Source organism: Elephantulus edwardii, unplaced genomic scaffold (genome assembly GCF_000299155.1).
Source record: "Elephantulus edwardii isolate Elephantulus edwardi_28Jun2011 unplaced genomic scaffold, EleEdw1.0 scaffold00119, whole genome shotgun sequence".
Taxonomy (NCBI): Eukaryota; Metazoa; Chordata; class Mammalia; order Macroscelidea; family Macroscelididae; genus Elephantulus; species Elephantulus edwardii.
In genome coordinates, this window is record NW_006399869.1 from 11016894 (window position 1) to 11028769 (window position 11876).

The 11876-nt window shown below is 39.5% G+C and overlaps 2 protein-coding genes across 3 annotated transcripts in view; one reads left to right on the plus strand and one right to left on the minus strand.

Moving 5' to 3' along the window:
* Positions 1-4556, minus strand: part of ETFDH (electron-transferring-flavoprotein dehydrogenase) — a 65914-nt gene extending 61358 nt beyond the window's left edge. For both annotated transcript variants that reach the window (XM_006892781.1, XM_006892780.1), the window contains exon 1: positions 4410-4556. In XM_006892781.1, coding sequence (XP_006892843.1) covers positions 4410-4443 — 34 coding nt within the window. In that variant the 5' untranslated portion in view covers positions 4444-4556. The remainder of the gene's footprint in view (positions 1-4409) is intronic.
* A 598-nt stretch (positions 4557-5154) lies between these two features.
* LOC102872722 (chromosome unknown open reading frame, human C4orf46) lies at positions 5155-7086 on the plus strand. The gene is made up of 2 exons (XM_006892783.1): positions 5155-5337; positions 6931-7086. Exons 1-2 carry the CDS (start codon positions 5155-5157, stop codon positions 7084-7086), a joined length of 339 nt encoding a protein of 112 aa, XP_006892845.1.
* Positions 7087-11876: the final 4790 nt, after the last annotated feature.

An 11876-nucleotide genomic window follows, 5' to 3' on the forward strand; every position in this document is an offset into this window, starting at 1 on the left:
CATTGTTACTGTCTTCACTTGTGGCTTCACTGGTGTTAGAAGAAGGTTCAGAATTAGGGAGTCCATTCTTCACTTTAGGTTTTTTTTCTTTAATCTCTCCATTCATTTCCTTTTCTTTCTTTATTTTCTTAGGTTTAGGAGCATCCATTTCTTCTTCTGAAGGTTCTTCATTTTTTACTGTTTTTTTTTTTTATTTTAGGAGAAGCAACTTGATCTTCAGCAGGTTCCTTTTTCTTTTTCACACTTTTGGTTTTGGGTGAAATAATGCCATCTTGAGACTGCTCTTCTTTCTTTTTCACCTTTTTAGATTTAGGGGAATTAATTTCCACTTCAGAAGGCTAGGCTTTCTTTTTCATCTTTTTAGCTTTGGGGGAAACAGTGTCTTCTTTTCCTTCTACTGATTCTTCTGTCTTGATAGATTCTGGCTTCTCTTTTTTAGCTTTCTTCTCATTAGCTTTTCGCGATGTCTCCGATCTTCCCATGGTCGCGTCAGTGTCCAAAGCGGTGTCACTAAGAAGTTTTCCAGGCATCATTCAGCACCACCTCTGAAACGTGAGCAGACCTGTCACGCACATGCATGTTTATTGCAGTATTTAAAATAGCAAAAAGAAGGAAACAACGCAAAAGTCTATGAGCGGATAAACGAAAGGAATTAAAGAAACTGTGGGTGTCCATTCACACATGGGATTGTCATGCAACACTAAAGAATGATAAAAGATCTCATGAAACACTGTGTAACATGATTGAATCTAGAGAAAATGATGCTGAATGACTTAACTCTGTCACAAAAGGGAATTATTGTATAAAACTAGATTATAAAAAATTAAGGAAAGGCTTACATACAGAATCATTCTTAGATGGTTAACACCAAAAGAAATTAAAAAATAAACTGGATGAAGGAAAAGCAATATACATAAGGAGGGTGATTAGACATTGTGTGGAGTTTCTCTTTCAATATGACTTTCCTTGCCATAGTTTTACTTTGCTTTGTAGCTGCAAATGCAACTGGGGTGTGCAAGGCTATCCACAAGGGGACTGGCTAGTCTGGCCATTATATTAAGCAATCCAGTAGCAAGAGAATTAGACCTTCCCCACCAGTGAAGAAGAAAAATCTCACAGCCAGGAAAAGAGCAAGCAAGAGGACCTACCAGACCAACAGCCATAGCAGCCACAGAGGAGAACCAGAGATCTGATGTGAGATGGTACATTGGGACTGATAAAAACCTTTGTTCAAGTTTGTTAGACAACTAGGGGTGGGAGGCAATATTGGCAGGACTGAGAACTTTGTAACACTGGCCTTAAAGCTGAGGTGCCCATGAGAACACTTCAGTGCTGTCCTGACTGTATTCTGCTACCAACCTGGACTAAACCATTTGACTTCTCCACTATGGTTCTGTGCAGACTGTGAGATATTGCACAAGATTTTGGACCCAGGAAAACAGTAACACTGGTGTTAGGAGGAGCAGAAAGTTATGGGAGCACACGGGCAGGGGCATACCTGATCTCATGGGAATTGGTTCTGTGTCTGTCGTTGACACTGTTGACTAGGATAGTTTCCCTTTGTTAAGCTGATAAAGGTCAGATATGGTTATCCTTACATGGCCCTAGCTCTTTTCACACATTGTAATTAATTACATGTTGTGTTGTTAAGTGCTATTGAGTCATAGGTGACTCACAGCGACCCTATGAATGAAAGTTCTCAACACTTGCGTGACTTTCATCCTTTCTCCAGGTTCATAGAGGCAAGCTATTTATGGAATTGGATGCCACTCCTGCTTCCAAAATTAATTACATAATCAGTCTTAATGTTATAATAAAAGATGTGTAGGGATAACTGAATGAAGAACCAATATGACCTATAAATGTTAAGTTACAATAAAACTTTTTAAAAAGTAATGTCTTTGAATTATGGTTTTGAGGACAAATATCAAGATCTCTAAAAGAAGATGTCTTGAAAGAAGCAAAATTAGACAGCTCCTTAGTAACATGGATAATAAAACATTATTTCACAAAATTTTGGCATTTTATTCAAAGGGGCCAGTCCCTGAAGACGGATAGCCCTGAAGAGGGATATCAAACTAGAGAGTTGGTGAAAAAGAGGAAAAGCCTCAAAAAAGAGTGACAGAACAATGATCTTAAGCACAAAAAAATATTGTGAGGATGCTCCAGGACTGATTAGGCTTTTCTTATGTCATACATAGGGTCACTATGAGCTGGGCCTCACTTGATGGCAACTAACAGCAGGTCCAACATTGACTTTAATTAAACTTTACAGCAGATATTTATACTCACTGCCAGCAAGTTGACTTAACTCATAGCAACCCTATTAGACAGTGCAGAACTGTCCCTCAGGGTAAACCTAGCTTTCTTTATATAAACTTAGTTGTTAGAGTTAGGTGTTACTGAGTGATCTACTACTCATAGTGACTCTATCTACAAACAACGCGTCTGAACCTGTTCTATCCTGTGCCATCTCATCACCTCTGATACACTTGAGCCCACTGTTACAGTCACTGTGCCAATCCAACTCATTGATGAAGTTCTTCTTTTCTACTGACTCTCCACCGTTTCAAACATGATGTCCTTTCACCTCTTGTGAACATGCTCAAAACTATGAGCTGAAGTTTCATCATCTTTACCTCTAAGGAGTACCCTGGTTGTACCTTTTCTAAGACATATTTGTTTGTTCTTTCGGCAGTCCATGGGATATTCAGTGCTGTTTTCCAATATCACAACTTAGAGGCATTGATTACTATTCATTGTCTAATTTTCAGATGCATAACAAGTAACTGAAAAGACCATGGCTTGGACCAAGTGTTCCTTACTTAAGTCTTTATACTGATACAGCAAAATTTCCTAGTGCAGAGTGTCTTTTGATTTCTGACTGCTGGTACCACAGGCATTGAAGCTTACTGCTTCATTTTGCTCCCCAGGAGCAGTTCATGGATTTGAGCTGCTGACTTGTTTAACAGTGCCAGGCTTAACCACTGAGCCATAATAGCTGACTAGTCTGTTCCCAAGACATGTTACTGTTGTGTACTGTCAAGTGGGAAGTGATCTTCCAGCAGGTGTCCACAGACAGAAAATCACAAAGGAAGAGACTGTCCAGCCTTCTCTCATGGAGCAGCCAGCGGTGGAGTCAATCTATGTAACTTTGGGATTGTAACACAGCTTTTTACCACCATGCCGTCAGAACTTCCTTATAGATTTATCCAACTGTATTAATTGAAGAATGAGCTAACAGAAATGTTAAACAAAATCCTAACTACTTACTACACAGAGACCAAATCTGACAAAATTCTTCCATGAAGTGTACAAAATAAGAAATCTTAACTTTTGCACTATGTATACTGATAAACCTCTTTTTATTGCCATCACACATACTACATTACAAACAGAAGATTTTTTTTGGCAGCCCTGCATCAAACAAGTCTAGTTTACCAAAAGTATGTGTTCAGTTCATGCATGTTACATTTTTATAATTCTCAGTTTTAATATTTTCACAATGTTATTGCACTTAATAATGTGAACATTATTATTATAAATAATATATATGCTGTAATAATAAGTAAAAATAATGCAGTAATAAAAACAAATAATGTAAATAATATTACCCCATGAAATAAACAAACAAAAGATGAGGCGGTTAATTTTATTGTGATAGTCCCTTTATTACGGAGGTCTGGAGCTGAACCTAGACTAGCTCCGAAGTATGCTTAAGTATTACAAAAAGAAAAAAATCACTTTAATAAATTTAGGAATAAAAAATTTTAAGCCAGTTGTGACAGAACTCGAAAATCCTTGAAGAAACTTTCCTAAGCTTAAATTTTTAACTGCGCGTGGGTTTAACAGAAATCTTAAAGATACTCAATTTGCTTCATTTTACTCCCTAAGTTTTAAATTTAAGACTCCATAACACATACAACAAATTTTAGACAATGCAGAAAAATTCCTGTCTTCAGAATTTAATCTTTGTGAACTGGGCAGCATATGAACGTTAATCTTGATGCGTCAGGTAAGAATCCAAATTAAGAGTTAATTTACCGACTGCAAAGACCAAGGAGAAATATGGCAAATATATTTTCCAACTTCCAACAACCCCAACACCTAGGTTAAGATAAGGGTCCAGATCAAGATTAGGTCCAATACAGGTGAGAAGTCCACGGGGGTTCTTGTTGACAAATTTTCCCTGGCCTTGACCTTTACCCCAGATGGCAACTGTATCAACAGAGAGGACCCTTTCTGGAATCCAGGGTCCAGCAACAAGGGCCGACCTTTGCCCTAGTTTAGTCTGAGTATGAAGTGCAGATGTGGGTGGGAAGAACCGACCACAGCCCCGACGCGTGGTTCAGTTTCACCCTCGCTTCTCGACCTTCCTCCCCTTATTCCCGCCCGGAATTGTCGCTCACCCCGGCAGGACAGCTTGGCCAGCGGCGGTAACATGTTGACAGAAGCCAGGGCTCTCTTGGTCTGAAACAAATCAAGGAGGACTGTTCGAAGGTCGCCACTGGCGCTGGACCTCTAAGCCACGGGGGGCGCCATCACCTGCCGAGAGCCTCCAACCTCTCCACTGAAGGTTGACTCTCAGGTCAACCCACTTCTCTTGCTTGTTCCCGCCTCTGTGTCGCTTTGCGCCGACGCTACTCTTCTGATGACTGGAACACACTTCCGGGTCATAAGATTTTTTTTTTTTTTTAAATTTTTTTTTTTGGGGGGGGTGGGGAGGAGGGAAGAGAGGGAGTCCAGACTCCAGCGCCTGGGCTTCAAGCTGAGGACTGAGTGTGGGCCTCCCACTCGCCATACTACAATGCACACTTAGCAAAGGGTGGGTGTGGTGTGTGGAGCTATACGCAGCCCTTCTGGGAACTGTAGTCTTTGTTCGAGTGCTTTCAACGCTGGGCTGCTATGCGCAGGCGCAGCTGCAGGAGGTCTTCGCAGGACAGATGAGTGGCCTGTGACAAATTGGCTGATGTCTGATTGGCTGTTCCCAAGGATGCTTCCCTGCCCTCTTTGGGATTCCTGGGCCGAGAGCCACGAGGGCGGAGCTTGGGGCGGCAGGAGGTGGGGCCTCTAAACTTTGGGCGCGAGCGGTTGAAAGACTGTTGGTGTCGGTTCGGCTGCTCCATCTGGGAATCACTGTCCCTGCTTTTCTCCATGGCCGAGCTAGAGGACGTGCAGCCATCTTCGCCGCCCCCACCTCCTCCTTCCTCTCCCTCGTCTGCAGACGCCTCTTCACCTTCCCCTGGCGTTCCATCGAGTCTGGGTTGGCAGGTTCCGAGGAGGAGCAGCGGCCTAATAGTGGACCCGTTGGAGGAAGTGGAGTTGCAGATCGGAGACGTGAGTGCCTTGTACCCCGCACCCCCTCGCCTATCTCACACCTCTCCCCTGTCCAACGAGAGTTTACACGGGGACGCCCGCAGCCCAAGTGCACTTCAACTTTAGGATTCCGCCTTAAAATTTAGTGAGGAAATGAAGGGGTTACACGTAGGCGCTCCAGCTCTTGTTTTCTGTCTGCCTCGCCTTCTGGTTTCAATCATTCTCAGTAACTTGAAACCTTGTGGCTCCACTGCGGCGCCGTGTGCCTTTTCTGTCCACTCCTCGGACTCCTGAGCACAGTGTTAATGGTCCCCAGAGATAACCTTTCAGTTTGTTTAGGATTGGGCGGAGATTTCTCTCTGGGGATTTAGAGCCTGGTGTTCTAGTTGGACACCTGCCAAGAGTCAGCTGATAATGCTGCTTGTCTTCCTGGGAGAAGTTTAGCTTGGACACCGCTTGAACGGTTAGTCATGGCCCCTAGAGTCTCCAATATGTCATTTATTGTAGTACAGGATTCCTCCCTGTAGTTGGAGGAATGGGTGCATTATTAGCCTTTTTTTTGGTTCCCTGCCTTCCTACAGTTAACACACCACACACCCCACACCCTACCATCAGAGGTCACGATTTAATTATTTGCAGACTTGAGGCATCATAACTGGCCTGTGAGCTCTTTGTGGAACAAATAATGTCCTTGCCCGCCTGTGTCAATTAGCAGTTGGAGAATTAACCCGATTATCTATTTGTACAAGAAGTACACTTGCATTTGTTTAAATTGACTAAGAATTCCAGCTTCTGTTTGCTGGAACAAGACTCGTTAGTTACAAGGTGAACACATAGAATGATGAGATGATATGTTGTCTAGGCACAGTGCTTTTACCTTATTGAAGAAAACACTTGTGTAACAAGTGCATTTTCCACTAAAAGTTGGATATTTTATGAACCGTGTGCATATGTTTGTGTGTGTATTAGAGATTTTATTGTTACTTGTCAGAATCAAAGAATATTCATTAATCTCCTTGTTTACACAGTCTAATGGGTTCATAGTAGAATAGTACACTTTTTATTTAACCCAAATACCTGTACAATTTGTGGTTAGGTCTTCAGTACTTCTGGTACTTGCGTTGACCAGTCCAAGTTGTCTTAATGAGCTAGAGACAGACTCCTAGTGTGTTTTCAGTAAAGTAAAACGCTGTTTGTTGTGTTTTCAACACAATGAATATTTTTTCCAAATTTTTTTAAATTTTATTATGTGTGTGTGTGTGTACCGTCAAATCAGATCTGACTGGTACAGGAGGAGAATGTCCCTCCTTCCCCGGCAGAGCATCTGGTGGATTCAAACCGTTCGCCTCTGGGATTGTAGTTACAGCTCCTTGCCACTAGACCACAAGAGCTCCCCTACAATGAATATTTTTCTGGTGTATTTTCATGAATGCTTAACTTCAAATTAAAGAATTTTTTAGTTTCCTGGAAAGTGTGTTCTTATATGAAAATTTTACAGACAATAACATGGGCTTTGGATTTAAGGATTTTAGCTATTTTTAAGCTGTTTATAAAATGAGGTAAGAATTTAAAAATGAGCTTCCACTGTTTGACTTTTTTTTTTTTAACTTTTAGGCAGCATTTTCCTTAGCTCAACTTCTTGAAGCCACTTCTGCAGTGTCAGCTCAAGTGGAAGAGCTTGCCCTCAAATGTACAGAAAATGCACGCTTCCTTAAAACTTGGCGGGACCTATTGAAAGAAGGTTACGATTCTTTAAAACCTGACAACTGATTTGACTTGATAAGTTATTTAAATAACGATTGTATATTATGTTCATTTTCTGCATGTATAATAATTACACATGTATACATGGACAGTATAATATTTTTCAAGCAGTTTGTATACTAAGAATGACATTTTCCTTCATTATTGTACTGTCAGAATACTGACATTTTTTATGCTGCAGAGTGTTTGATTACCCTTAAATATTTCTCACCTCTAAGGTTTTGTGGACTTGGTATTAATACTATATTGCTACCAGTAGCATCTAGGCAAAGTGTTATCATTTCACAAGAGGATTCCAAGAATTACAGATTTTTTTAAGTCTTTCCTTCAAGTCAATGAAATTCTGGTTCATACACTTTGTTTTTAAAGTAGAAGCAGGGCAAAGACCCCCAACAAAACAGAGCAACCAGAGATTTGATCATTTACGAACTGTTTTTTTAAAATATATTTTTTACCTATTATGATGCTTCCCCCCGCCAAGGGCCTTTACTTCAGAAATTGGGGGAAAATTTCATGCATACGTTTTTTATCTATTTTTGTGGATTAACTGCTTTTAAAGTTAATACTTTCTATATTAAAAAGTTTTGTATGCTTGCTAACTATCTAAAGTATCCTATTAGAGGGATTTCTGGTGGCTGATGGGTATGGAGTTGGCACTGCCAACCCAAAGGCAAGTGGTTCAAATCTACCAGCCACTCAGTAGGAGAAAGATGGACAGTCTACTCCATTGTGATAGCTAGCCTCTGAAAACTGCCTGAAGAGTCAGCTCTGAGTTGGTTCAGGCTCAGCAGCTGTTAATATTATTTTGGGAGCATTGCAAGTTGTTCATATAAAAATTCTAAAGCTTTTTTCAGTGCATCAGATTTAAACTATATTATTGTTTTCATTTTATTTGAATTTAGTAACTATGTTTTACTTATATGTTGTCTTTTTTGTTTAGGTTTTGTTTATTTTTCTAGTAGTTTGTGTCAAAGATTCTGTGCCTTCTTTGATATGACATCTTAAATCTTTTGTATATAGTGATATATGCATACCTGTATTGTAAAGCCCCAAAAGGGCGATGAAAGGGGACAAATGGATGGGCAAGAACAGTTTTGTTCAACATATTAGGCCATAGTTCTTGATTAATTTTTTTACTTAAAGATAACATATATGACTTCAATACCGAAGAAATGCTTATTTTGATATTAGAAAAATACTTTTTGTATGTATCTTGAAAGGGGTAATTTTTACGTGTGTGAAAATAAACTCATCAAAAACATTTTTATTTTCTGTTTGGTTCTTTATTTTAAATTTTATGTTGAAATATTTCTTGCATACAGGAAAGGGTGATTAATTTAAAGAACACTCATTTTCATACTCATCATGTAGATTTGAATTGTAATATTTTGCCGTATTTTCATTAACACTATGTATAGATAAAGATATATAGATATATAAAAATACACACACATAGTTTTAATTGTGTTAGCTATATGTTGTTGTTATATGCCGTGGAGTCGCTTGCGAGTCACACACACACATAGTTTTAATTGTGTTAGTATATGTTGTTGTTATGTGCCATCGAGTCGCTTACGAGTCATAGCAACCCTTTGTACAACAGCCCTAAACTCTGCTCTCCAGGATGAACTTGTTTGTTCTCCTAGCAGTCCATGGTATTTTCAGTATTCTTCTCCAGCACCACAGCTCAAAGGCATCAACTCTCCATCTATCATCTCTAGTCATTGTCCAACTCGCTGATGCATAGCCAGTAATGGCAAAGACCATGGCATATATCAGGTGCACCTTAGTCTCCACACTGTCATCGTTGCTCCTCAGTACCGTGGAGAGGTTGCTGACAGCCGATTTTCCCGATGCAATTCATTTTTTAATTTCCGGTCTGCTGGTACCAAGAGTGTGGCTATTTTTTTTTTTTTTAATATAAATTTTTTTACTTTGTACTGGTCTACTTAACAAAGTTCATATCTATTGTTTTTCTCATCTGACCTTTCCCATTTCCTTAACCCACCCCTCCCTCCACCCATCAAATTGTGTGACCCAATGATTACCACCCCCACTCATCCTCACTTCTCTGCTTCTCCTCCCCCTTTAGATCCTCTTACATGTTTTACCAGTTATTTATTTCTACAATTATGATCTTATACAGTATTTGTCTTTAAGAGACTGAGTTAATTCATTTATCATAATGCTCTCTAGTCCCTCACAAGTTAGGTAGTGATTTACAAAATCATTGCTCCTGCATGCTGTGTAACCCAATCACGTGAATGTATTATAATTTCTCATTCTATTCGATTGTGTTGGACATTTGGGCTGTTTGCATGTTCTTGTGATGGTGAATAATGCTGCTATGAATATTGGTGTGCAAGTCTCTCTTTGTGCCTCAGTTCTCATTCTCTGAGAATATGTTTATTCCAAGTGGTGAAAGTTGGATCATATGGAATTTCTATGTTCAGCTTTCTGAGAAAACGCCACACTGCCTTCCAGAGTGTTTGTACCATTTTACAACCCCAAAAACAGTGTATAAGAGTTCTATCTCTCCAAATCCTCTTCAACATTTATTACTTGCTGTCCAGTTAAACTTTGAAGAGTGGCTATTTTTTATTAATTTTAATGAAAGCTTACAGAGACTTAGGGCTTCCAGTCATTCATTGTTGAACTTTTCACTCTGCACACCCCCTCCCACTCCAGTTCACTCTTTTCCTTGAAGAGTGGCTATTTTTAAAAGCATTCCTTTTTATGGTTCTTTTTGCTGTACCCTATAGGAAAGAGGAAGAAATCTCCAATCATCAATAGTTTTGATTGTTTTAAGACCACCTTTTTTTCTTAGCCTAGTTGACAAGCTCATCCCTACCTCTACATAAACCTCAGAGGGAAAGTTTTAAAATTCTCAGCTTTATAGAGCTTTATGTGTCAGATAACTAACCAAAAGGTTATCAGATCAAATCCACAAAGGGCTCCACAGGAAAAAGTCTTCCGTTATAAAGATTTACCGCCTCAGAAACCTGATCAAAGCCACAGTGTGAACTAGACTCCATTCTACAACTGTCTTTTTTTCCCCTCAAGGGTATAATGCCAATGAGATAAAATTTTTAAGATTAAAAAGAAATTTTTTTTCCTTTAGTTTCAAAAGTCCTGAGAGTTAAGCATGTGAAAAACAATATACTAGAAAGAAGTTTTATATAAATTATCTCACTTAACCTTTAAGTCAACTATGAGGAAAATTATACATGTTAATAGAAAAAAAATCTTAAAATACTTTGATTGATTGTGGGTTTCTTTGACTTCAAAAATCACTATTCTTGTCTATATCACTCATACATTATATGTTTAGTTGTTGAAAGACAAAAAATTACCTCAGAGTTTCCAAAGCTATAAATTATATAGAAGGAAACTGCCTCGTCTTTCTTCAGAGAGCCTAGTGGATTTCAACTACAGATTTTTTTTTATTTTTTTTGCCAAGGTCTTTAACCACTACACTGCTTAAATCAGAAATTAAATCATATTGATTTATATTATGAATGGACCTTAAAAACATTCCATTTAATGAAAGGATTCATCCGTAAATAGCCAGATATTATGTGCTTCCAATCTGACTCCTAGAGATCTATGTCCAACACAATGAAACATTACCTCAATCTATCATCCTCATCATTACTCTGCTTGATTGAGCCCATTATTGAAGCCACCAAGTCAATCCAGCTTTCCACTTTTTTTTTTTCTGATCCTCTACCAAGCATGCTGTCTTTCTCCAGGGACTTATTTTTCCTAATTTATGTAAGTAAGTAAGACAAAGTCTTATCACCTAATTCTGGCTTCACTTCATCCAAGACAGATTTGTTTGTTCTTAAGGCACTTTCTGGTATATCCATGATTGTTATTGTTGTGACGTACCGTTGAGAGTTGCCTGCAACCCATAGCAACCTTATGTTTAGCAGCTCTGAACCCTGCTCTGTCCTGAGACAGTCTCACTAATTCTGACATACTAACTCCCATTTCCCCAGTTACTGTATCAGTCTATCTCATCTGGAGTCTTCCTCTCCTGCACTGTCCCTCCATGCTTCTGAGCATGATGTCCTTCTCCAAGGATCTTTCCTGGCCATGTGCCCAAGGTATGTGAGTTGGAGCTTCAAAATCCTCGTTTCCAAGGAGAAACTTGGTTTTACCCTAAGATAGAACTATTTGTTTTCAGTATGTTCACGACTCTTCTCCACACCACAATTTGAAGGCATTGATTCTTCTTCTATCTTTAGTCATTGTCCAGCTCTCTGATGCATAACAAATAATTGCAAAGACCATGGCCTGGATTAGGTGCATCTACCCTGGAGAGGTTCCTGACAGCAGATTTTTGCAGTGCAATTCACCTTTTGATTTTCTAACTGCTGGTGCTAAGAGTGTTGATTGTGGAGCTGAGCAAGCTGTAATTGTTAACAACCTCGATCTCTTTTCCATCTATCATGGTGCTGACAACTAACCCAATGGTGAGAATCTTTGTCTTTTTGATGTTGAGCTTCAATCCATCTTGAAGACTACAGTCTTTGACCTTCTGCAGCAAGTCAGGATCCTCTTCTGTTTCAGCAAGCAAGGTTGTATCATCTGCATATCCATTACTGTTGTTATGTGCCGTCGAGTCACTTGCGACACATAGCGACCCTTTGTACAATAGCCCTAAACTCTGCTCTGTCCTGTGCCAATCGCATTGTCTCTGACACTCCCATCCCAATTATCCCAGTCACTGAATCAATGCACCTCATAGAGGGCCTTCCTCTCCTGCGCCGTCCCTCCACCCTCCCAAGCAT